This window comes from Apodemus sylvaticus, chromosome 2 (assembly GCF_947179515.1).
Source record: "Apodemus sylvaticus chromosome 2, mApoSyl1.1, whole genome shotgun sequence".
Lineage (NCBI taxonomy): Eukaryota > Metazoa > Chordata > Mammalia > Rodentia > Muridae > Apodemus > Apodemus sylvaticus.
The window spans coordinates 24,402,651-24,429,879 of record NC_067473.1 but is presented as its reverse complement, the minus strand read 5'-3'; the positions used below and the strand labels follow the sequence as shown (position 1 = coordinate 24,429,879).

General features: G+C 43.4%; 1 protein-coding gene across 4 annotated transcripts in view; it reads left to right on the top strand.

The window, feature by feature from the left end:
* The window catches only part of Cdk6 (cyclin dependent kinase 6), a 190,761-nt gene that overhangs the window by 20,256 nt on the left and 143,276 nt on the right, over positions 1-27,229 (top strand). The window contains exon 1 of one of the 4 annotated variants that reach the window (XM_052173196.1): positions 25,191-25,324. The exons of the other annotated variants lie outside the window; for them this stretch is intronic. Coding sequence (XP_052029156.1) covers positions 25,296-25,324 — 29 coding nt within the window. The 5' untranslated portion in view covers positions 25,191-25,295. Of the gene's footprint in view, positions 1-25,190; positions 25,325-27,229 lie in introns of those variants that run through there. 4 annotated transcript variants of the gene reach the window in all.

Below are 27,229 nucleotides of genomic sequence, written 5' to 3'. Positions count from 1 at the left end.
ATGTGTATACACGGAGATTATGTACGTGCGTATTCTGTAGACGGTTTGTTAGACGTGTATAGGCGATCTCTGGATGGAACTGGTTCTCTAAAGCTGCTGTGCCTGCCTTCAGCGCTCTGTAGTGTGCACTCAGTAAGGGAGAAGGAGAAGCTGTGGCAGGGCAGAGGAAGGAGGCTCACCTTTGACTCTGGCATCAGAAGTGCTGACAGTTGGGTGGTACATGCTCTTGATGAGTCAGCACTTCCTGGTTTCCCTTTCCAGCCAAGCTGGCAAAATGGCATCAGATGACTTTGGTCCAAACTGAGGCCTTCTCAGAATCAAATTTAAATTAAAAAAAAAAAAAGATGAAGAGATGTGTGGTTATTTCTTTTCTCTGTTTTTGATTGATTGGTACTGGGATGAACTCTTCTATTGAGCACAGCAGCAGCTACTGTGTGTTCTTAAATTCTCGGCTTAAGGAAGGAGACTTGGCCCTGGGCTCTGAGTAAACATATCTCGACCTCTTGGGACAGCCCGGCCTCTAGCTCATCTGCTCTTTATTGTTTCTGTGCAAACTAATAATGGACAAAAGCGGAAGGAAATGGAGCTCAAATATCTACAGTGTTTGCTCCTTCAGCTTCATCAAAGGCTCAGGGACTAGTGACACAGCAGACAGGAAATGGCGAGTCTGCTTCGCTGTCCCATGTCACTTTCCAGCTGGTCCAGAGTAGGCCCATTATTGTGAGAGAAGTCAGAGGCTTTTACCCTTTAGCTTTGTACTTCAGACTAGCCAAAACAAAACAAAACAAAAAGCTAGACCCCGTGTTAATGGGAGCACAGATTTTGTTGTTGTTGTTGTTTTTTACAGAAAACCCCCCAACTCTGGTTCCCTTGAATTTGTTTTTCTCAGTTCATCCTTTCATCAGTTGCAGGACACTGCCGACAGTTTCTCTGTGTTGATATTTGTTTAAAATATGCGAAAACTATTTTAAGTGTCTGGATATTTTGTTCCTTTGGAAATACATTTTTTATTAAAGAGGATACTTAGTGGATGACAATGAAGAGAGGAGTGATATTATAGCAATACTGTGGCCACCTTAATTTTTTTTTTCTGTTGCTGTGATAAAATACAGAGGCAATTTAAGGAAGGACGGGTCAGTTTATTAGAACTTGCACGCAGTTCAAGGTACAGTCCATCTTGGTGCTGAAGTCAAGGCGGCAGGAGCTTGTAGAGGTCGCTCCCAGCGTATCCATAATGAGGGCTCAGAGAAGTGAGTGCAAGCTTGTAGTGTTCCGCCTACTCTCTGCGAGTCCTACACACAGGACTATATAGGAGTACTATTAAATGTATTTATGTTTTCATTTATACTGATTCATAAGAAAGAAGAATGTCTTAGTCCTTTAACCACTTGCTAATAAGCAAAAGCAAAATCCCTTCAGAAAAGCCCTGATCTTACAGAAAAGCACGGAATTCAAATGAAAAGGTAGCATTGAGGTAGAATCATGTTACATAATCATTCTGAAAATATGCAGTAAATATGTAGTCCTTTGAGTGTCTTTCACTCAGAAACATACTTTTATTTATCTGACTGGTCATACTGGCTGGAAATGGAATATGTTCTGGCTGTTCATCCGACCATCCAATCGATCTCAGAATACTTGAGAAATTACATGAAGAGCTTCATTCCAGAGCCAGGGACTGACAGAAGTGAAGACATTGGTGCAAAATTGAGCATGGAATTTCACTCTGCTGCTGACTAAAATATAACAGTAGGCAAAGACAAACAACTTATACAACCAGTTTGTGCTGTCAGAAGACCTGCTGAGTTTACAGTAAAGCATGCCACACACCTTCCTGCTAGAGGGTACCAAGAGTTGTGTGTTTCGGACATGCCCGTGACGCTGCCACCATCCATCGTTTGGATAATTGTAACTTACCAATAGAGCTCTCTGCGACATCACAAATGACATAAAGGGTATAAGGTTAGTGTGCAATATATGCAAAACAAAACCGTCCCTTTCGAGCTGTCAGAGAGGCTGCTGTAGGAATCTGAAAGTCAGGAGTGTGTACCTAAAACTACACTCTTCTGAGGCCAGGCCACAAAAAATGGACATTTGGAGTAATTTTTTTTCCGGCATGCTGATTTGGTGAGTCTTCGTTTGCTGAGCTACAGTAGAAAACATCTTAATCACAGAAACAATGACACTTAAAAAGGTAAAAGTCATCAAAGAACAAGAATTAAATAAAATAAAATCTAAGACCAAAACTCCTAACTGGTTTCTTTTCTTTTTCTTTTTCTTTCTTTTTTTTTTTTTACCATGAAGAGGATACTTGTAGATTTATTTTTATCTGAATTCCAGTAAAATGGCAGTTTTAATGAGGTGCCTGTTGTGAGTCATAATACATAAAACTCTCACTTGGCTACCTGAAGTTTTCTACTCATGGTAGGTGGAAGAAGGCTGCTATGCCTGTTGGGAAAACACAGCCAGTTATGATTTGGGTTATAATATCTCACTGTTTAAATCTATCTGTGGACAGAAAAGCTAAAGAGGTTGAGATAGCCATGTCAGAGGTGGACATCTCTAGAGGGGTTCTGGGTGTGTCCCAGAACTGAATCGAGCGCGGTCCGTGCATTCGGGAGAGATAACTTGTGAGGGAAGAGTTTATTAGCTTGCTCTGCCTGCTGAGCAGAGGACTCGGGCTTTGGTCATGCAGTCTGGGCTCCCCTGTTGTCTTCATTAGCGTAGTCTCACATGCAGATGCATACATACCTTGCCTCCACCCCACTCGAGTGTGAGTTGCACGGGATGTAATATCCCTTGAGCCCCTTCAGAGGCTGCAGTGCCTCTGTTCTGCTCCAGGGGAGGACTGTGGGCCTCTGGGTGGGGTGTGGGGAAGTCCTTGCAGCCTTCCTCTGGGTCAGCTGCTTATTTTCATATGCTAATTGTGTAAAGGCTTTTCTGGAGGTCTTCCAGGCCTTCCTCTTAACCCTATTCTCTGCCCCCAAAATAACAAAAGTCAAGTTTATCACAAAGTAGATAAAAAAGAGAAAAAAGCAAAACCAAAAATATGAAAAATTTAGGACAAACTATTCTTGGGAGTTTTAAAATATAATTCCATTATATTTGGATATATAATGGATATAGATGGATTCAAACAAAGTTAGTATGGCGAGAACTTCTAGACTCAGCAGGAGGGACAGGGACCTAAAGCACAAGGGAATAATAATGCAGAAAGAAAATTATATTGGGTCTGGGAGTTGCAAAATTTAGAACTATAGTGTGTTTTATCTTAAAATTGTTAACCTAGTGCTCAAAACTTGAATAAGCAAGCATTTCCTTGTCTTCTTTTTACGTGTTTCTTTTGGGGAAGCATAAAGCTTTGAGCCTTGGAGTAGGAAAAAAAGGTGCAGTTTGACAGTGTCATTGGGCTTAGTGTGCTGACAGTTTCTGCTGCGATCCACGTGTCAAGTTTCTGTTGATTATATCACCAACATTATCAAACAAGGCTTACCACACCCGTTATCTGGTTCCACAGACACAATTGTCAGCTACTTAAATATAAACTGACTCCTTTATACATCTTGGCAGTCAGCCTTCATTTCTCCTTCATATCCCCTCAGATCTCTCTGCCCCCAGGTTGTCCTATGGGAATGCATATGCAAATCCACTGTGCACTTAATGCTGTCTTTTTATAGAGATGTTAATAAAGTGATGGGAAGTTAAGACTCAGGGATGCCTGGGGACCACCGAGGGTGCTTTGGGGCCAGCAATCGCCGAGCTGTAATAGGGGCATTTTAGATAGTTCTAGGTGCACCTTCAGTATTCTTCGCTGAATACTGGAAGCATTTGGTTCATGATTTCTACATACATTCTCTTTAAGTGCAACTCTCTCAGCTGTTGAGATTTGCTTCATTTTGAAGTTTTGGAGCTTCTATAGACAAGTTTATTTTAGTCTTCTTTTAAAAAGATAGATTGGTTTTCCTTTTTCATCCAGCAACATCGATCATTGTATGTGAATGTCATTCTGCCTTTACCCGTACTCCTACTCCTAGCCCTACCTCTACCCCTACCTGTGTCCTCAAAATTACCCTTAACCTTACTCTTATCCTTATCCCTTAACTTACATTTTCTCCAAATCGTATTTTTACCCCTAAACATACTGTTTCCCTATCCCCACACAGCCTCAACCCCAACACCAGACCCAACACCAACACCAAACCCTACTCCTACCCCTACACTTCCTCTTGCCTTTCCCCTAAACCCAACACTAACCCTTACCCTCTCTACATTGCTATTCATCTCTAATTTTCCATCATCCTAGACGAAAAGTTTGTGCTCAGGAAGCAGTAGCCTTCCACTTCCCCTCTTTCCACCAGAAGAGAGGATTTAAATATGTATTTGTGTATGTGTGTGTCTGTGTCTCTGTGTGTGTGTTCACGCCTGAGTGCATGTGCAATAACACACTTGCTGAGGTAAGAAGGCATGAGGTCATCCCGCCGGCCACAAGTACCACTTACCCACTGAGCTGTGTCACAGCCCCAAAAGGTAGACATTTAAGTGATGTATTACAGCCAAGAGAATGGTGTGGTGGTGCACTAGGCCCTGGCAGGTGGATTTCAGACCGGAAGTAATAAAGACCTACCATAACTTCCGAAGGAGGGATCTCCTGGCAAGGAAATGAGGCTGTGAGAACTTTTATCCTTACGGCCTTCTGGGACAGAGACTGGGGACTCTAGGAATCTCTGGGGAGTGCATGCTGTCTGGTACTGAGGGGCTGCCCTGAGATTTCCTCTCTCTGCGTCTGCCCTGCCTCCTCTTAATGCTTCCTGTGTGTCTTCCTGTCTCAGGCTCCTTTATAACCTCTCTTTCCCCATGGCTGTTGTGGTCTTACGCACTACCGTATGGGTCCCACACGAATGCATTCGCCCCTGTTAGTTCTTACTGCAGAATCGGTGGAATGGTGTGCAGAAACATCTCTGGCATAGGAAGCATTGCTCCTCAGCCTTGCTTCCACAGGAGAGCCAACCGACTCGATGCTTGTTGCCATGGTCTTAGCCTGTAACAAACAAAACACTGCACGGGTCATGAAGACGAAGCTTCAGAAGAAGTCTTAAGCCATTTTGACGTTTACATTTCAGAGCCATTGTGTGTTAGTCAGCAGGTTTAAAATTGCATTCCAAGCCTTAAAGAAGGGTGTGTTCTTTGATTTTTATTTCAATCATATAAAACCCTTTCCAATATTAACTACAGCGGTGCTTAGCACAGGAGATCACAAGATTAAATTGCTTGTGGATGAGTGTTACCAGTCCTGGGCCATGATGGTTTCTTGAGGTCACTTGCTTTGGTGGGGTTTTTGTTTGTTTGTTTTGTTTTTTTTTTTGGTTTTTGTTTTTTTTTGAGACAGGGTTTCTCTGTATAGCCCTAGCTGTCCTGGAACTCACTCTGTAGACCAGGCTGGCCTCGAACTCAGAAATCTGCCTGCCTCTGCCTCCCAGAGTGCTGGGATTACAGGCGTGCGCCACCACCACCCACCCGGCACTTTGGTGGGTTTTTAAAATATGTGAAAAAGTAAGAGGTCGTGGTGGAAATGGATCTTTATTTTAAACTTTTGAACAGAACGTATTTGGCTGGAAAACACATTACATTTAATTAACTCACTTGTGGAATAAAATGAGAAACTCCAAAGTGATAACCTGTTTGATAGTAGGTGGCTTGGGCCATAGAAAGTAAGAACTTACTTGGAATAGTTGAATGACTTCAGCCTCCTCCTTGGTCTGTGCCACCCTAGCAGGTCTACTTTTGGAGAGTAATTATGTGACTAGTTATCTTCTATTGACTTCAGCACTCTGAGTAACAAGAAAAGGGCGATGTGTACTTAAAGGTGAAGAAGTTATAAACTGTCGCTAACTGTTTATCTAATTCTTCTGCTTGTTTAGTCTTTAAATCTGAGATTGTACGATCATGAATTTATCTCTCCCAAGTGTGTATTGCTTACAGCAGTTGTATTGAATCAGGAGTGACTTTCCCTGGGGGGGGGGGGGGGATATGTGATGGTCTCCGGGCCTATTTTACCCGTCGCAAATGGGAAGAGACACTTGTACTATAACCTACAGAGATCGTCACAGACGACAATCTACAACAAACAGAATTTAAAAATTGGAAGTCCCAAGTATTACAAAGGAGCTGCTTAATATCAGTGTCTAGAAGGTAAAAGGTATTGAAGGGCCTGTGGTATAGAGTGTGGAAAATATACAGCAGTTAGTACTCTGATATCCAGAATACCAGCACTCCCGTGTTAGTGTTTACCATTCATTAGTGGCTGAGAAGAAGAGGAAAACCACAGAAAGGGACTGGAAAGTTCCAGGAGTGTGGAACTGGAACCTTGGATGTGAAGGTGAGAAGCCAAGGGATGGTTGAGCTTCTTATTTTGCCCGTCATTGGACATGAGTTTCTTATGTTTGGACTGTTGGGAAACCAGGGGTTCTTCCTTGCTGCTGCTGCTGCTGCCGCTGTTTTAAGGTTAATCCGATTGACATCACTCTTTATCACCTCATGGATCATAGGGATTGATTATTCTTTTGTGGTTTTTAATGCCGCCATTTGTAAAATGGCATTAATCCGTGTGAGGTAATAAGACAGTCACTGAAAAGTGACTCTTGGAATTAAGGTCAGCCATTTGGAAACCTACGGCTGTTTGAATGGTTAGCATAGGTTGTGCTTTCCCTTGATGTTTGGGTGCATGTGCTCCCGGAGGGTGGAAGCCCTGTTCTCCAGGCACCTTCCGCCCTGTTGGGTGTCCCAGTCTCAGGCTCACCTGTACAGCTATGCTGGCTCTCTGGTGGGGCTTGCCTGGGATTACAACTGCATACCCAGCTCTTTATCCTTTTAGGTGGGTCCTAGTGAACTATCTCCTGAGAGACAGACACATACCCAGTATGTGTGTGTGTGTGTGTCTGTCCTTTTTATCAAGTTACAAAGGAATGATACCTGGGAGTGAATTTGTCTTCTACTTTACATGCTGTGCCATCACATTAGCCAGGTCTCCTAGGTAGCCCTCTACAGGGCCCCGGTGCCATTACCCCTATTTATTGTCATTATTCCTATTTGGATTGACTCTTCAGTGTTTTTGTTTGTTTGCTTTCTTTTGCAGTAACTGTCTTGTAGTTAGTTCAAGGTATACCTTTCTCCCATGTAATGTATCTCCCATTTTGTCAAATTTATTATTTTCTCACTAATCTGGACTCTTCATATATACTGGGGCCTGTTGTGCATTAGCCAGCCCCCTGCACTCCCCCACCCCCTCCCACCTCGCTCTCTCGCCGGGCCTGATTGTGGCATCCCTCTAAGAATTGCCTGCTTTTCTTCATCTTACCTGATTGATTTTTCACTCATCTTCAGAGGTTAAACTTGGCTGCTTGGCTCAGCAGTTAAGAGCGCTGACTGTTCTTCCAGAGGTCCTGAGTTCAATTCCCAGCAACCACATGGTGGCTCACAGCCATCTGTAGTGGGATCTGATGCCCTCTTATGCTGTGTGTGAACACACTTACAGTGTATTCTATACATAAAATAAATAAGTAAATCTTAAAAAATAGAGGCTGTTTTCCGGACCCTTCGGTGCGGACAATGGTCAGGCCCTCCGGCCTTGACAAGTCCTTCTGGCCTCACTGTGTTCTGTGTTGCAGCTTGTCCTCTCTTGCTCATCACTACTGCCAGTTCCCTTCCTTCCACTACAGTGAGAGCTTCTTGCAGGAAGGCTACAGCTTCTGCCGTGTGGGGAGCATGTGCATGCGTGCACGAGTGAAAGCCACAGTCTCTACTTTGTTGTGGAAACTGAAGAGCCACTGAACTCAGAGCTCACTGATTGGCAACGCTGGCTGCCCCACCCCCCCCAGAACTCTGAGCTCACTGATTGGCTACGCTGGCCTGCGCCACACCCAGAACTCTGAGCTCACTGATTGGCTACGCTGGCTGCCCACAGAACTCAGAGCTCACTGATTGGCTACGCTGGCTGGCTCCCCCCCCCCCGAACTCTGCGCTCACTGATTGGCTACGCAGGCTGGCCTGCCTCCCCAGTTCCTGGGGTTGAGGAGTTTGCTACCATTTTGGGGTTTTACGTGGGTGCTGGTAATCCAAACTCCGGTCTTCCTGTTTGCACACTGGATACTTTACCAGCTGAATCGTCTCCCCAGCCTTTTACCTTCTGTCATTCGTGATGATTTGCATGCTGCTAACCAATGTGCTCCTTGGGTGGTAGGTTGTGTGAGATAGTCTATTTGCTGAAAAAAATACATAAAGATAATATGCAGATACTACAATAATTACAGTATGCAGGGACACTTACACCAGTTACGGTTTATAACACTGCACAGTCCCAGTGCACAAGCTAAGGTAAAATTGCTCCTGGGGCATTTGGAAATACCTGAAGAGCTTTTTTAAAAATTGTCTGAAATAGAGGTGGTATCCCTGTTAACTTGTGAGCAAGAGGCAGGACAGTTGCTAAGCAGAGTGCCAGGAACAGTGGAGCGCTCATAGCGGAGTTACCCAGTTTTCGGTGTGAGTCATGCCACGGCTGAGAAACCCTGCTTCTATACCTGTGTGGGCATCCGCATTACCATACGTCACCACCTAATGCGATGAGCACACGTGAAAACATAGTGTGCTTTCCTATAGCACAAGTGAGTACACACCATAAGCTCTGAAATGGTGGGGAATGCAGCTCTGCCCAGACATGAAGTCAGATGGTTACAAAGGCACACATAGCTGCTTGTGTAATAAATAGGCACTCTGTGATTGGACCAACCTTTGCTAATACTAGAGGAGAAATAGCGTTCTGTTCATTTGAAGTGATATGCCCTGTGATTTCAGAAAGTGGAAGACATTTGAGAACCCTGAAGCATAGAAATTGTAGATCAAAATTTTTGTTTTTTGTTTTTTGTTTTTTGCTTTTTGCTTTTGTTTTTTTTGGGGGGGGTTGTTTGTTTGTTTTTTGTTTTTGTTTTTTTGTTTTTTCGAGACAGGATTTCTCTGTATAGCCCTGGCTATCCTGGAACTCACTCTGTAGACCAGGCTGGCCTCGAACCCAGAAATCCGCCTGCCTCTGCCTCACAGAGTGCTGGGATTACAGGCGTGCACCACCACCGCCCGGCTAAAATTTTTAATAAACTATAGAATGCTTGCAATAAGATTGATATTTTTATTAGAATACCGAAGCACACATCCGAATGCTTTGAAATGTTCCTTTGAAGAATACTTGACAACGTTTAAAGGATAGGGACACTGTGCTTTAGAAGACGCTCTTGCGGCATTCAGTGGCAGAGTGGACTAGTGGAGCTATCAGTTCATGGAGCGATCTTAGGTAGGCCACACCAACGTAACCGCTCCGGGCCCTGGTTTCCACCTTTTCTAAAAGATTCAAGGCTTGCCTGTGTCGATTAGGTTTTTGTTTGTTTTGTTGGTTTATTTTTGTTGTTTTGTCAACTGACCACAAGTGGATCATTTGAGAAGAAGACACCTTAATTGAGGGATTGTCCTTACAGATTGGCCTACAGGCAAGTCTGTGGGCTGTTGTGATTTTAAAGAGTGATGTAGGAACACTCGGCCCATTGGGGAGGGGAGGACGGTGCCACCCTACACTGGTGGTCCTAGGTGGTGTAAAAAAGCCGGAACAAGACACAAGAGCAAGCCAATAAGCAGCATTCCCCAGGCCTCTGCTTCAGTTCCGCCTCCAGGTTCCTGCCCTGACTTCTCGCAGTGATTGGAACCCTCTCCTCAAATTACTTCTGGTCAGTGTTTCTAGTACAGCAATAGAGAAGGGAACTGGAACAGAGCTATGAAGTTCTACATCCTTTTAATTTCAGGTAGTAATCAAAAGAGTTTATTTATACAAAGCAGTTTATAAAAGGGCCTTTGAGGGTAATAATAATTCCAGTTCCCTTTTTACAAACTTCAGAAAACATCCCTTTCTATAAAGGGCTTTACTTCCAGTGTTTACAGGAAAGACTTCCTGTTACAAGTAAAGACACAGCAAAGAAAGTTGATAAAATGTGTAATGTGTTTCCAACTGTCATTGACAAATTTTGAAAATATTGTTTATTTTCTTGTTTTATATTTATGATAAAGAAAATGTTTTAGCAATATTCATACTAAACTTCGCGCAATCTCATTTTAAGATAGCTATTTGCAGATTCAAAAAGGAAAAACCCATTTGGAAGTTTCCCTGTGAAGGTTTTTAATTTACTTTTATTCGTATATACAGATCAGGATTTGGGGCAAAATAAAGCATTCCCTTTTTCTCCTTTTACATCCTGGCCCCGCCCCTGCCCCTGCCCCCACCCTCCAGTCCCCGCCCCCAAATGGTAGTTTGAGTATATAAATCAGTGGGGTTTAGCCTCTAAAGAGAAAGTGGGTTTTTTGATGTCTTTGTGTGTGTGTGTGAAGAAAAACTGGGGAGTTGGTTCTGGAATTTTCATTCCCCTCAGGTCCATGATTCATGAGATGGATAGAAAATTCACAGGAAGGATAGATGCCTTTGCTTTTCCGGAAGAAAAAGCTTGTGGAGAAAGAAAACTTGGGAGCCCTGAGCAAGGGCTACAGGAAGTGAAGGGAGTGGCTGTCCTAAGAGGGCCCAGACGTGGAAGATCTGACAGTCAGCTGCCTTGGTTCCTCTGAGCCTCTTCCCTTATTCATCAATAAATGAAGACTCCGTGGAGTTCTGAGGAGAGCCCGTCCCGGGAAGCGTCATACCTAACATAGTCTTGATATATATTATGTGCTAAGAATGGGTTAATTCGCTGAGGTGCCGATACTTGTAAAATTTTGCGTGACATTCTTTGCAGAAACTGGTGCATTTTTATTTCAAACCTAGATCTAAAATGACCTAAATAGATCTGTACAATCATACAGGGTCGGCTCTCCTTACCCCTCTGTCTCTCCCTCATAGCTGTTTCCTCCCCTGGTCTTTCCCTTGCTTTCTGTTTCCTTCCTTCTCTCTGCCTCTATTTTCTTCTCCTTTCTCTTTCCCATTTTAATCAGTGCTTTCCCCTTCTATGTTTCTCACTTTCTGTTTTTTAAAACATAATTATTTCCCCTTTTCCTGCCCCCTTTAATCTGCACTTCGTTGTTAGGGGTTGGGTCTGTTGCTATGTGTAAAATTGTTAAAATCTTAACCTCAAGATCTGGTTGCCGGCTACCGGAGTGAATTCTCAGACCCACCGGTTTTTGTTGTGAAAACCTTGCTCCCCGATTTAAAGCCGATTGGTTAGTAAAATTCCAGAGCCTGTGATTGCGCAGTAGAGAAAGGAAGGCGGGACTTGAGGATTGAGTGATGGGGAAGAGCCTGATGTATCATGAACATGTATGTGTCCAGGACACGTGCACCCTGAGGGCAGACTGATGGAGCAGAAGCAGCAGGACAGACTCAGCTAATGACAAGGGACACACGGAGGGTGAGGCAAGCATGGAACTCGCCCGATCTAGGTTGCAGATTGCAAATAAAAATATTATATTTTTCTTTGTGTTAGGCTAGCTAGAATAAACAATCCCCTTACACTTCCCCTCCATGTCTTCTCTTCCATACATCCCTTTCTGTTTTTTTAAACACTTTTAGAAAAAGTAATTGTAATTAAAATATAGTTACGTTACATCTCTCTTCTCCCTTCAGCATCACCCATGCCCCACCCTTGCTTTCTTCTTGTCTGTAATTCTCGTGTATTGTCACACACATGTGTATAGAAATAAATATATAAGTACGGACTGCCAAATCCAACTAATGTTGCTTATATAATGGATGTTTTTAGGGCTGACCGCTTCATATTGGATGGCCAGTTAAGGGTGGCCCTGAGGATGACCATTTATCCATTTCTTAGCGGTTGTTAATTGCCAGCAGCCCCACACCCCAGCCTCCCCTCAACCCTAACTCCCTGTATGCTCTCCTTCATCCAAATTGGCCTGTCACCATGTCTTAGGTCTTGTTAGGCAGTTGTATTCTGAGATTTGTGGGTGTGGCTTCCTTTTTTTGTTGTTGTTGTGTTTTGTTTTGTTTTCCCTGAGACAGAGTTTCTCTGTGTGTAGCCCTGGCTGTCCTGGTACTCACTCTGTAGACCAGGCTGGAATCCACTTGCCTCTGCCTCCCAAGTGTTGGGATTAAAGGTGTGCGCCACTCCCGCCCGGCTGTGGGTGTGGCTTCCCTGTCAAATCTAGATGTGCTCACCAGCAGACTGGTCTGCCTCTTACCATCTTTCCTCCCCCTTTCCTTGATGTTCTCTGAACCTTGGGTAACTTTTTTTTTTTTAAGAGAAATTAAGAGCGCTGTTAAAAAATCATCTTTATTTACTAAATGATGGACAGACCTCCCCTTAAACATCAGTTTACTTAAGTTTCCTTTTTCACCAAATGTTAGCTAAGAGTTCAGATCCCAAAGAGAAGATCCAGTGTAGCATTTTGGTATTAAGACACTCCAAAGTACTTACATCATCCAGCTATGAATTATTGAGAAGTGCTCTATTTTTAGTTTCATATTTTTTTTCCAACTTGCCTCTCCCTGCAGCTATCTTGAGAAAGGAAGCAGACTGGTCAGTTATGGTGTCTTTCTTGGAACAGTGGCTTGAAAACTAGTGTAAGAAAGAGTTTCACTGCTCCCTTGGTATTGTACCTCCAGTTTACCCAGGAGGGTGTCAAGGGACCCCCATGCCTAGTGGCTTGCAGTGGAAAGAGTGTTACTGTATCTGTTCTTACCTTGCATCAGTTCCTGTCATGTGATACACTTTATTACCAGAACAAATCAGTGTACACTAGTATGGGGCTGGAGCCACGACTCAGTGATTAAGAGCACTGGCTGCTCTTTCAGAGGTCCTGAGTTCGATTCCCAGAAACCACATGGTAGCTCACAACTGATCTGTAATGAGATCCGATGCTCTCTTCTGGTGTGTCTGAAGAGAATGACAGTGTACTCACATACATCAGATAAATAAATCTTTAAAAAAAAAAAAAGATTAGCTTTTCTTAAAAGGTGTTCATCTCTGCTACCTAGAGACAGAAGTTCTAATAATCCTGACAAACATATCCTGAGGTATTCTTTATTGTCTTTATTCTTACAGTCTTAAGAGTTCCTGGATTAAAAGTCAGAATCCAGATAGTCTGTTACAGCATGGAGACGGTGTGTACACGGAGGTCAAGGGAACCGCTCTTACCCTTCAGGAGGCCGGTGGAATGGCTGCTTGCTGATGCCACACCGATTCCTTGCTGCCCTTGCCGTGTTCCGGGATCTGCCTGGCATTTACAACTAACAGCTCAAATTTACTAGTATCCCTAGAGAGATTGAGAGGCCAGGATGGCACATTCCTGCCAAGCTCACAAAAAACGGAGGCGTGAACCAAAAACATTTCTGCAGTCTTTTCCAGTAAAAGTTGAACTTCTTAAATGTGCTCGGATCTACCAGCCACTCATACTGATGATGCGGAAGTCATATGACAGGGAGACCGTGGCTTTGAGAGTCTGGAACCCTTGGGGGGGGAGGGAGTTACAGATAGATAATTTCAGTGTCCATTAGCCTCAACACCTTGTGCAGCCATTGAATTAGTCATACAGACTCCTTCAGCTGTGTTAAGACTTGGCCGCAGTGGCCGACGTGTCTTTCCAGAACTTGCTTTTGTTTACTGGCTTCCCAGTTCTCCGTGGGCCCCGAGTCCTGGAGTGTAACCTTGCAGGTTCCAGCTCACCAGAACTTCCTCAGCACGCACTCGCTCCTTTCCCTACCTCAGTATTAAACTTTGTCCTTTGGTTCCAGAGCCGCCATGTCACCTGCCTCGTGTTCTGCTGCTGGCTGCTTTAGTATCTCTTTCTTGAGATAACTTCCTGTAAATGTAAAAAGTAACCTCCAAGAGACAGCTTTCTGGCACATCCTTTGACAGTGGTATGCATTTAACTTCTAAAAAGGGAGCGTTTTGTTTTCCTATTACTTTTATTTGATGAAAGAAATATAATTAATAGCTTCAAAAATATAAATTGCTTCTGAAACTTAAACTTTTTGGTAAAGAAGGCTGGGTGTGGTCACCTATTGCTTTAATTCCCGGCACTCGGAAGATCTCTGGGAGTTCAAGGCCAGCTTGGCCTACATAGAGAGTTCCAAGCTAACCAAGGACACCTAGAGAGGCCCTGTCTCTAATTAGATCATTTTCTTTGGATATATCCTGGGGAAACACACACACACACACACACAGACAGACACACACAGACAGACAGACACACACACACACACACACATACTTCGACCTGGGTTTTCCTTTACTCTGTCTACAAAGAGAGGGGAAAGTAAGCAAAGTCATCTTGCTTACACTAAATATTTTTGTATTCAGCTATTACAGTTTTCTCAGATTCTATGGGAATCATTAGTAAGACAATAAGAGACAAAACTGCCTAATTTATCATCACCTTCTCATCTCAGAGCAAGTCAGTGAAGGCTGGTTTCATAGAGCTACATCACCTAAGTGTGGCAAACAACCGAGTTTGCTTTATCTTCTGATACAAGTCAGGTGTTAATCGCATGCATGTCTGTAACCTCAGAAAACGTGTGAATACGCTTATACTGCTGGTCTTAGATTATTTTGAGAGAGAGAGAGAGAGAGAGAGAGAGAGAGAGAGAGTGAGAGTGTAGAGTTTTTGCATCAGTTTCATCTGCTGCTTGTGCTCTTGGGAAGCCTTGCTCTCTGTGGGTGCAGTTTTCCAGCTTAGTTTCAGAGGTTATTCTACGTACAGTGACCACAAAACCATGTAATTCCTCTATGGAACAGCAGAGCGTGGTTTTCGGTTGAGCAGTATCCTATTAACAGCTGAGAAACAAAAGGTTGTTAACGAGATGTAGGAATCTAATGCTTGAATCTAATGTTTGCACACACCAGTTCCATATGCGTTAATACAAAGATCTGTAAAACTTTGCCATTAGAAAAATCAGCTCAGTTAAAATACCGGATCTTTGTCTTTAGACCATGGGGCATACTCTTGGAAGGACATTTGAAGGCTCAGCGTATCAGGACCTGGAGATTGGGAAGAAGCACTGTGGCTGAGATGTGGGTGGCTTTGATAGCGTTCTAAATCAAAGCCAGGACAGGACCTGTGTGAGCTGAGGCTTAGGGTATGGATTTATCCTTTTCTGGAAGCTTTTTGTAGTTCCTTAGACAGTTCTCAGAATGTTTAAAGAGTAAATTATGTTGTTGTTCTAAAAACATTTTCTGACCCAGTTTGGGGTTGAGGTAAACTTGTATCCCAGCAGGACACACAGCTAAGTGGACTCAAATGTATGCTGAATGTAAATTGCTCTGAAGGCCCTGGGTCACAAGTTAATAGATTCTGGACCTTGCTTCTCCCTTTCATGAGCCAGACATTCCTTGGATTTAAGGGTAGGTTTAAATTAAAGAGTAGCAAATTGCTTCCTTCTTTGGAAAGAGACCAAAAAAAAAAAAAAAAAAAAAAAAAAAAGAAGGGAACGAAACGAAGAAGAAAAAAGAAACAGCTTTTGATAATAAAATGCTTCTCTAACATGTCAGGACAGTTATTGAGGGGGAAATGGGATAATTCGTTCAAATTTTATCCCTTAGAAAATGGAATATGTTTAATTAAAGGACAATTGTCTTACTCCATATGTCTTGAGAATAATGAGGCAAATGAATACTACTGAAGTAGACCTTTTATGATCCTGCCTCGTGCTAGGCAATCCAGTTACTCTATCTGCACTGTGATCGAGCAAAACATTTTCACTCTTTTTTAGAATCATCTTCAGAACTCTCATGAGCCAACCCCGGCCCCAAATCAACATCTTTTTTTGTTTTGGAGTTTTTTTTTCTATTTGTTTTTGTTGTTGTTGTTGTTGTTGTTGTTGTTGTTGTTGTTGTTTGAGACAGGGTCTCTCTGTGTAGCCCTGGTTTCACTCTGTAGACCAGGCTGGCCTTGAACTCAGAAATCCACCTGCCTCTGCCTCCCAAGTGCTGGGATTAAGGGCGTGCGCCACCACTGCCCGGCCCAAATCAACATCTTTACTTTATTATCACACCTGGAAGAATATTGCTCAGCCTGATCCCCCGCTTACTGTATCAGATGACTCTGCTGTTTCCAGGAGTGCAGGACAACCCCATGTATTCATCCAGAAGCCATGGCTGAGTGCCTCCGGTCCAGGGCCAGGTATGCTGTCCTAACACAGGAGTCCACCCTGGGAAGTGGGCGCTGGGGCAAAGACAGGTGTAGATCATGAGTCATGCTCCTCCATTGGTGGATGAATGACATAGAAGAAAACTTCCCAGGCAGAGTTGGAGTTTGTGTTGATGGCAGCTCAGAACCCAGGAACTGCAAATGTTTCAGGACGAATAGAGTCTAGTAGAAAGATGAGGGTGGAGCGCGTGGTGGGGGTTGGTACCTAGTTGATGAGCCCTTCCCCCCATGTACCGTAAAAGACAGGATGCAGTGGATAAGCTTTGAGTTATGACTGACAGCTTACCCATTGAAAATATCCATTGCGGTGTTTGCAGTGTGTTTGTTCATAAACTTGTGCAAACATCGTCACAATCTAATTTAGAAACTGTCCCTTCCCCTAAAAAAAAAAAAAATCCATCCCGTATTTACTCCACGCCTCGGGCAACTTAAAAACTACTTTAAAAGGAAAAAAAACTACTTTTTATCTCAATAGATCTGCCTATCATGGGTATTTCATTAAAAATGCACATTTTTAGCTGTGATAAATACAGTTTATCTTCTTTCTTCTGTCACTTGTGCTTTTACATGCATGCCGATTTTTTTTTTCTTTCTGTGAGCCTAGCATCCAACCTCACTGTTCTGTGTGTTATACCAGTTATCCCATGTGTTTGGCGAAGACACCCCCACCCATCCTTGTCCTGTGGTGAGCTACAGACACAATGAAAGTCCCTCTTCCAAACCAAGGTGACCCTTGACTTCTGTATGTACGCACACACGAGGTGCACACACTCACGTGTATACACACAAGCATGGACTCACACACCAGTACAAATACATACTTAAAAAAAAACATTTACCCTTGGGGATTTTCAACTCCACTTAGTGGGAATTTATAAGAAAATGGTGCATCACCATTGAAAGACTAAGGAGATGGTTTAATAAATTAAATAGTCAGGCGGCGCAGGTGGTGGCGCACGCCTGTAATCCCAGCACTCTGGGAGGCAGAGGCAGGCGGATTTCTGAGTTGGAGGCCAGCCTGGTCTACAGAGTGAGTTCCAGGATAGCCAGGGCTACACAGAGAAACCCTGTCTTAAAAAAACCAAATCCAAAAAACCAAAAAAAAATAAAAATAAAAATAAAATTAAATGAGGAATTTAGCGAAGGTCAACTTAAAAGACAGAGGTAGGTTTGTAGAAGCTGTTGGCACGCTGTTCACTTCATTATGTAACAAAATACTGTGTGGGATGTGATTCTAGCTTCACAAACAGCAGTAGAAAGTATCTGCAGGATGGTGTTTTCTTGGCCCGGCATACTGCTGAAGACAGAGTGGCTGGATCCCCTGGTCTCTGGGCTGCTAGTTCTTTATTCCCTTCCTGTCTCCTCAGCTCCAGCTTCACTCCAGGGTAATCCGGCCTCCACTGTGCAGCCAGATGAGCCTTTCCAGGCAGCACAGCCGCCCATAGCGTTCCCCACTGTAAAGATCTTTGGGTCTTTCCCACTGACCATAAGATCATTTCTAGACTTAGCCTAGATGAGCAGACTATAATTTTTTTTTCTGTGTACTTTTCCAGCTCGTCTCTGATCCTTTCCAAGAAAATCACCAGCGTGCACCAAGCTATCCACCATTCCCCCAAAGAAGAGTTTTCTTGCATACCTGAAAAAGCTTTGGACATGCTGTTCCTTCTGGGAGCGTCCCAAGTGTCCTTTATTTATCTGGCAAATTCCAAGTTAGCCTTTGAAATTCAGCTGCCCGGCCACTTCCCCAGTAGGCACAGTGGGCTGTCTCATCTTCAGAGCCTTCAGCAACATTTGAGCTCTTTGCCCCCTCCACCCTGAGCATTGATGGGATAGGTGTCCCTCTAGGTGTTGGGGAGTCAGAGCACATGTGACCTATTTTGCCTTCACCTCCTGTTCTTTGCTGAACCCATCTCTGTATCCCCGTCTCGGGACTCTCTGGGGTTGGTCTGAGGCCTGGTACCAATTTTCCATCATTTGTGATGCAGTTAGAGAAAGGAAAGCCTGGCTCTGTGGTGAATTTTTTTTTAAAAAATTGAAATCAGTTCATATTTGGGGTGCTGAAGTGTGTTCATAAAAAGGTCCTGATGGTAGATTATGGGGTATGTTTATGCTTCTACTTGACAGCTTCCATCAGAGTGCTAAAGTTGTTGAAAGTTTACAGTTCCCTGAAACCCAAGGTCTGGGAACACTGCTGTATCTATCTCATGGGGTGGCACCAAGTCCCCAGAGTCAAAGCCTGTGAGTCATCCTTGGCTTCTCCTCCTTTCCCATCCTGCCACCCCCGCCACACTCAGACACTCAGCGAGTCCTGCCAAGTCAACCTCCTAAGTATTTCTGGAATCTGTCCTCTCCGTCTGTCCTTGCTGCTAGCGCCTCAGGACAGGGTTGCTTTATTTTCCTGATGCTACTGCAGCAAGACTCCCCTTTCGGCCTCCTTGCCGGTCTTCTACCCATACTGCAAGAGTGAGGTATTTGAAGATGAGAATAGCCATTTTCTAGAGGGTACATTTGTCGTGTTGTACAAGATTTCTTTTTTCTGGTTGATCACCTTTCTCTTGGGTTCGAATGCCCTTTCTCTACCCAGTTGTTTGCAAAACTCTCAGTCTAAGATAGTTCTGTGGTCATTTCTTCTGTGAACCCTTTACTACATTTTGTGATTGGATGTACCTTTTGCTTCTCTTAAAACGTCGTTTGTTTATATATGTGCAGCATCTTAAAACACAGACACACACATTGAATCATTTATAAAGTAGTTGGTCCTCATCTTTTTTATGTCTTCTGTCTCTGCTGGACTCTGGACCATTTATGATCATTTATTTTTGTCTGATGATGTTTCTACCAGCACTGTGTACAATTCATAGAAAGCAAGTACTTAATAAACATTTATTGCTTAATTTATGTGAAGTGGTGATCATATGCCTAATGCAGAAGGCTTACTGACTGCAGTGAGTGTAAGCACAGAAGTCTCCATGAGGCAGTAGACCATCATCAGTATATCATGTTTAAAATGTCCAAAAAGTCTTCAGTGCACATTACCAAAATCCCATTGATAACAATAATGTCTAGAAATGGTATGAGGGGGGTTTTCAGGTATAAGTCAGTCATAGAGTGTATGCTTAGCCTTAAGAAAACCATGAATTGAAGCCTTAGCAACAGATGCACGCGCGCGCGCACACACACACACATACACACACACCACCCTACACTCAGTGTGGGAACTTATGAAAGGAAGAATCCAATATTCAAAATACCCAATTATGTGGAATATCCAGTTACCTAATACATTTCAAATAAAGGTGTCCAGTGTTTGTAAAGAAATCTAGATTGTAGTTACACTGACAAATTTCTCATTCTCCTAATTTTTTATTGCTGCTAATGTGACTACTTCCCTTATCTGAAACAAGGTCAAACTCAAAAGTAAGTTTGAGCAAATCATGCCTTACAATTTACAAGTTTTTATACCTTGCAAAACCACCCAGTTTCAGGTCTGTATGCTTAAGCTGTTAGGAGATAGTTCTTTCAGTGTTTCTGACTGTTGCTTTCTGACCTTTTAATACAGTTTTCCATCAGTATCCATACAGAGTTACAAAATTTATCTCAGTTGTTAACAGTTTAACACCTGGAAGTTTTGCTAGGACAGGCCTAATTTTTAAGTGTAATTTTTGTAAGTATTGTTTTAAAACCCGCATCTTAGTCATTTTGTTTGCCGGTTTCTTCCTATTGGTCCAGTGTGTCTTTAGCTTTTCCATTCTGGTCTCTGTTTGCCTGTTTTCTCATCCATCAAAATACTCGGTAGACTCATGTACTCTCTAAAGCTCCTTCTTACTTAGGAAAGTCCAGTTTTGCTGAATTTTTTCCTTGGCTTGCATAATGAGTTTTAGAGTTATTTAAAAATTCCATAAGCCAGCATTGTTTCTTTTGTTCCGTGGTAATTCTGCTAAAGCAAAGGTGTGGTGTGTGTGTGTGTGTGTTTACAAACACACATTACCATACTCAGCCTTTCAAAAACATTTTTAAGTTACAGTTTTTTTTATTTTGTGGGTGCAGAGCTGGAAGATGTGCAGGGACAGCTGTGCCTGTGTGGCAATCAGGACAACGTGTGACAGCTGTGGGTGGTCAGTTCTCACCAAGTGAATCTCAAGGACTGAACTCAGGTGCTCCAGTCCTCGGGCCTAGAAAGCAAATTGCCTTCACTCCTTCAGGCTCCTCCCCTTAGCAGCCCACTCGCAGCCTTTGTACCTGAGTTCTGGGTACCTGAAGGACGAACATGGGGGGGGGGGGCACCAATCTGTCTCTCAGTTTCCAGTGCTGTCAGCTGTTGAGTTCACTTACCTTTTTGATAGCTGCTCTGTATTGGGTAGAGTTTTGAAAATTGTATGTTATCATTGATTAAAGAATGACAAGCATTTTTCCCCTCTGAGAGGAAAATTAAGAATTAGGATTAATGATTAGGATCTTTAATAAATTCAGGAGCAGGTCAATGATGTGAGAAAACACTTGATTTTAGTCATTTAGAAAACTGTTTTTTGTTTTTTGTTTTTGTTTTGAGAGACAATATTTCACTGTGCAGCCTTAGATGTCCTGGAACTTGCTTTGTACACCAGGCTAGCTTAGAATTTAAAGATACCCATCTGCCTCTGCCTCCCAAATGCTGGGATTAAAGGTGTGCACCACCACGCCTAGCTCAAAAACCATGAGAAATTTCAATTTTTTTGGTAATTTCTGTTATAAAACAGTGCTTATTTTTCTTATTAAAAAGTTAGTAAGTTCTACAGACATTCTTGCAGAGGACTTGAATCCCCAGCATCTACTTAGTGCCTCACAGCTGTCTCTAAGTCCAGTTCCAGAATATCCAACTCTGTTTTTTTGACCTCTGAGGATACCAGGCATGCACATGGTAACATTCACACGTAAAGGCAAACCACAGACATAAAAATAAATAAATCTTCAAAAATTGTTTTATGAAGTACGCTCTCCTGGTAGACAGCATGGAGAAGGAATATCAGAAAACAATATTTCATTATTTGGTCACCCAAAGATAACCACTAACAGCAACGTGCCTTATCCTGTGCTGTTCCGTTTACATACACGGAGCCACACGGGACAGACTCTTCCAAGCCTGCAGGACATCATGAAAGCCTTCTGTGCCCAGTAAATGTAGACCTGTATCATAGAGATAGAGGTGGGGAGGGGGGGCACACAGAAAGATCCTTACCAGTTTGCATTCCTGAATAATGGGGGACACTTTCAAAACACTTTGCAGATGCTGTATGGTTCTATCATTAGAGCAAAAGAAACCTTGTGATCTCCCAGGGATGTGAGCCACTTTGAACAACTTTGAATAGGGCACCACTGATTGTTTTTTGTTAGTGTTACTAGACGTTTTGTTTATTTCTTTAATGTTACAACTTAATAGTCATCTGTGATTCCTTAAAAGGAAAGGACTTGTAGGGTTGCTTTATTGGATGAGAACCTAATTGTAAGTGCCTGAGTAGATTAGTGCTGGCTGGGGTCAGGTGACTCATGTTCTGCAGGTGTGGTACTGGAGAGTTTTGGCGAATGGCATAGGTCAGACTTGTATCTCCGCCTAAGACTGTGTAGTCTTCATCACATTCGGATTCCCAGTTTTGGCTGCCTTACCGTTTTTTCCTCAAGAGAGGCCCGAGCTGGAAATCGGGGCTTTTACAGGTCAGAAATGGAACGAGAACTGAATGTTGACCGTCGTCCAGAATGTTCCGCACTGTATGTGACTCAAGCCAAAGCTGTTCAGTTTTAAAAATACCTCTTAACTCTTCTATTCTTGGACTCAGAGTATCTTTTTCAAGCCCTTTTTGGTGAATTGCCGTGTGTCATTTCTCAACCAGTCCAAGGACAAGCACAAGAGGGCAAGAGATCAGTAGTCTCTAGTTTTCAATTTTCTCTGTGTGTGTGTGTGTGTGAGTGTGTGTGTGTGTGTGTGTGTGAGAGAGAGAGAGAGAGAGAGAGAGAGAGAGAGAGATGTGTGTTTTGTTTGTATGGTGTGTGGGTTATGTATGTGTATAAGAGAGAGGTGTGTGTTTTCTTTGTATGGTGTGTGTGTGTGTGTGTGTGTGTGTGTGTATGATGGATGTGTGGTTTGTGTCTCTGTGTGTGTAGTCTGGTGTGTGTGGTATGTGTGGTCTGGTGTGTATGTTTGGTGTCTGTTTGATATATATGTCCTGTGTGTGTTTGATGTGTGTGTGTGTGTGTGATGTCTGGTGTGTGTATGTGTGTTGTGTCTGGTGTGTATGTTTGGTATCTGTTTGATGTATGTGTTCTGTGTGTGTATGGTGTGTGTGTGTGTGTGATGTCTGGTGTATGTGGTCTGGTGTGTCTATGTGTGTTGTGTCTGATGTGTATGTGTGGTCTTTTGTGTGTGTTGTGTCTGGTGTACATGTTTAGTGTATGTGTATGATTTGTGGTCTGCTGTGTGTGCTGTGTCTGGTGTGTATGTGTGTGTGATGTCTGGTGTGTGTGGTCTGGTGTGTGTATGTGAGTTGTGTCTGATGTGTATGTGTGGTCTTTTGAGTGTGTTGTGTCTGGTGTGTATGTTTGGTGTCTGTTTGTATGTGTTCTGTGTGTATGGTGTGTGTGTGTGATGTCTGGTGTGTATATATGTGTTGTGTCTGATGTGTATGTGTGGTCTTTTGTGTGTGTTGTGTCTGGTGTACATGTTTAGTGCATGTGTATGATGTGTAGTCTGCTGTGTGTGTTGTGTCTGCTGTGTATGTGTAGTGTGTTGTGTCTGTATATGTGTGTGTGTTGTCTTGTGTGTGTGTTTGTATGTGTATGTATGTGTCTGGTATGTATGTGTGGTCTGCTGTGTATGTGGTGTGTATGTTTGGTGTCTGTTTTGATGTATGTGTGCTTTGTGTATATGTTAAACGTGTGTATTGTGTGGTGTCTGGTGTGTGAGGTGTGCTGTATGTATCTGGTGTGTATGTGCAGTGTGTGTGGTGTGAGTGTAGACACCAGGGGTGACAGCACAGGGAGATCTACATTGCTGATCCCCACTTTTTGTGAAATAGAGCGGAAGTTTAAAACTGCTCCCAGCACTGCTTTCTGTCCCAGAGCTTTAAGGAAAGGACAAAGCCTTTCTTTCTCGGCTGGTCTTTTCCTCCTGTTTGTTTTGACTTGATGTAAACATCTTTATTAAGATACAGTATGAACACCATACAATTCACCTGTGTAAGCATGTACTTTAGTGACCGTTCCAGTACATTTACCGTGATTGTGAAACTATCTCCATGATCTAAGTTTAGAATGTTTTCATCCCCCTCGAAAGAAACCAAGTAGACATAAGCATTTGTTCCCTGTTCTTCCAACAGCCCCTGTTCTCCAATCCTAGGCCACTAATTGTTCAGTCTGTTTTTTGACTCTGGTTCAGCCTAATTCTCTACACTTCATACATATGGACTTGTGCAACCTTCACGCCCGGATTCTCTCATTTAGTAGAATTTTTTTCGATGTTTATCCAGCATAGCACACATCCATATTTCTATTTATTACCAACTAAGATTCCATGCATGGGCGTGCCACATTTCTTTCTCCTTTAGCTGATGGACATTTTGCCTGGTTTTGCCTTTTGCTTATGAATGGTAGTGCAAGTCAAAAGCGAGAATCATCTCGTAGAGTTGCTGCCGTGTGAACTCTAACACGTCAGAATATGTAGAAGTTAGCTAGCAAGCCAGGAACAGACACGGAATAATTTCATAATGATGGCAGCGAGGCAGGCCTGGTCCTCTGGCTTCAGTGTCAGTTACAGCAGCCTGCTTGCTCAGAGCTCGAAGCACCTTATCTTCGGCTTTGCTCCTGACCATCTCCGGTGCTATCATTTTGAAACATCCATCCATTCAGTAGCCATTTCCTGAGTATTCATTACGTGTCTGAGTCCGCACTGAGTGCGGTGGAGATTATGGAAGGCAAGAGGACAGGTGCTTCCGGGTCAGCACCGCTTTTAAAGTTAGCCGCTCTGTGCTCTCGCTTGCTTGAGATACCTTGGACTGGGGTGCCCTCCTCCCCAGATGTGTGGCTTCGGGGTTCTGAATGTTGACCCAGATGCTTTGTGTGGTTGAAGTTAACTGTCCTTTAAGGAGGCTTGTGTAAGTTAAAGAGTTTGCTGGATCTGATAGAGACTTCAAGCGAAGATCAGGTGATGAGCTGCAGCTGTGGCTGGTGAAGTATTCTGTATTCAAATCTAGACCCAAGGACTGCAGCTGGCAGGCAGGTTTCTTCTGTTGGCAGAAGTGGCTTTATGTTCCTTTTGAATTTTCAGAATGGGTAAGCATTATTAGCTCTGGACTCAGCAAAACTTACCAAGTCCTCATTGCTTTATATGCTATGAGCGTTCTCTCTCTCTCTCTCTCTCTCTCTCTCTGACATAAAGATCCATAGGGTAACTCAGAGCTTATTTCAGTCCTGCAGTCCTGTTACTATTGTTTTCCCTACAAAGCTAAACGTAGGGGGTTTTAGGAGTTCTCTTGTTTCTGCTTTAAAGTATCATTTTCCTTCTCCACAAAATAACGTACAGCTAACCTGATTTCTTTTCCACCTCTGGTGCAGGACAGACTTGAAGCACTGCATTCAATACTGGGGAAAGTCAGCTAGTGCTCGCCGCAGGGCCCTGGGACAGGCCTGGCTTCTGCTGTTCTCTGTTCATTTGAAGGGTTCGTTGCCAATGTGAGCAGAGCAAAATGAAGGCATCCCAGAATGCCATCTCCCGCGGAGCCACCCTCAGCAGCAGCTTCGTGATCTAGTTGTCACACCAGTTGTTATTGGTCATGTTCAGGAATGTTTCCATACACAGAAGTTTTACTGTTTGCTTAATTTTCAGTATTTACTCTGGTGCGAGTCACATCTTGTAAACTTGCCCAGTTTAGGGGATTCCCGGTTCATCTTGAAACACTTTTTTGGTTTAAAAACAAAACAAAACAAAAACCCCTAACAGAACCACACAGTTGCCAGGTGCGCGTAAGTAGAAGCTGAAAGTAGCTCCTGCCACCCTGAGGGCCCTGGAAGGAGGGGAATTGTGGCCTTGCTGGCCGGCCCTCCAGCCGGAGGAGTGCCCTGGTGAGGGATGCAGGCGCGACGGACGCGGGATGTGGACTTCCGGCCTCCCCCATGAGATGTATGTAAGGGCTTTCCCTCACCTGAGGTTTCTGTTAATTTGATGTGTGGTGTATTTCAACTTTTCACCAATAGCTGATGGGAAGGCGTTTGTTTAATTGTGGGTTTCAGACATGCATGCCCCGAGGCACTGGACTCAACCTTTAATTAATTGAGCTATGTATCTTTCTATTACTTTTAAGTCCTTCTGTCTCCCTCATTTCCTTTCCTGTCCCAGGTTCCAGATTTCCGTCCCTGATGAGCCTGACTTGTCTCATCTACCTTTGCGTCCCTTTGATCCGTACCACGGCTCTGGTCAGGTTGGAGACCTCCCATATGAGTTAGTTCCCTGAAACTGTCCCAGGTTGGCCCTGAACTCCCTGGGTAGCTGGTGGTGCCCTTGGCCTTCCAGTGTTCCTCCCTGCCCCTGCCCCTGCCCCTGCCCTGGGAGGTGCGTGATGTGTGCCAACTTGTTCTGTTGGTAGCATGCCGAGGCTCACACACAAGGCTTCTCTCAGGAGAAGCAAGCACTGCATCCCTGGCCCCTCTGATGGGAATTCTTAAAGACGTCATAATCCTTCAGGTGTGCTGCTGTGCAGTGCTTTTGCCCTGATCACAAGCTAATGGAAGAGACAATCACAGGCAGCACATAGTCAATAGTCTTCCATAAAGTCAGAGAAGTCTGGTTACGGAGAGCAATGATTCCTAGACCTTTTCCACTCCTGGACCCTTTCTGCCCAAGAAACATTCTGCCACCCCAAGTATATGAGTATATAAAATAGACACATATGTGAGACAGGTACCAGTAACAAGCTGGAAAATTATACTCTGAAACAGTTTTCTGAAATACATGCAGTTTTACTATTTGTTGAAGACGAAACTGTATTTTAGTGAGGTGGACGGGCTTGTTAATTCTTAGAATTAAATCTTGGCTGAATGTGTGATATAAAAGACAGTATTCCATGTTTTCCAGAGTTGATCAACATTTTCGTTTTCTAGTTGTCAATGTTGAGAACACTGTTTTGGATAAATACGTACCACCAAATGACAAAACATTTTTAGATGAGGCTACTTCAGAAAAATTTTGAGATTCTGTCGTAATCCCTAGTTAGAATTTATTTGACTGGTGATGCCCATTAGCAGCTCAAAATGGCAACTTTAAAAATGAAACATTTTGTAATGCAGTTTAGAGCACCTAATTTGATACTTAACACGCCGAGAAGGGACACTAGGAAAGTGTTGTCTTTGTTTTCCATAATTAAACCACTACATTTTTACAACAACAGGCCGCATTGTGGGTGCAATGCATACCAATCTGGGCTGAGCAGTTCCAAGGTGGGCTGCTTGGTGACAACAGGTGCAGTGTGAGGGGCGTGTACTGTGTGCAGCGGGAAGGGTCCAGGCTGCGGGCAGTGTGAGGGGCGTGTGGTGCGTGCAGTGGGGGGAGGGGCGTATGCAGTGGGAGGGGCGTATGCTGCGTGCAGTGGGAAGCATGCTTGCTGCAACACAAGTTCGCCATGGCCAGAAACTCCTTGGAAAAGTTCATGTTTTTTAACTTCCCATTGATTTTTGGTCCTTGTGTGCTCAGAAACCTTTTCTGTTGTCAAATATTTTGCCACCCTAATATTCAGTTGCTTAGCCCCAAACAGAGCCAGGATCTGTGACTTACAGGATACTAGTGCTACTAGCGTGGGTGAGCTTAAATCACTGTTTTAGCTGTACGTATAACTGGCTGTAGGATGCATTTGAGGTCAGATACAGATGTGTTGAAGACAGTAAGTTCAAAATATTTGTAGATGTCTTATGACTGTTTCTAGACATTACTGACATTAGCACTGTTTATGGTGCATTATTTCCGGGTGAGTCCCTGTATGTAAATGTAATACATGGTTGGCCAGGGGTTAGAGCTGTAAATAAAAAAAAAAAA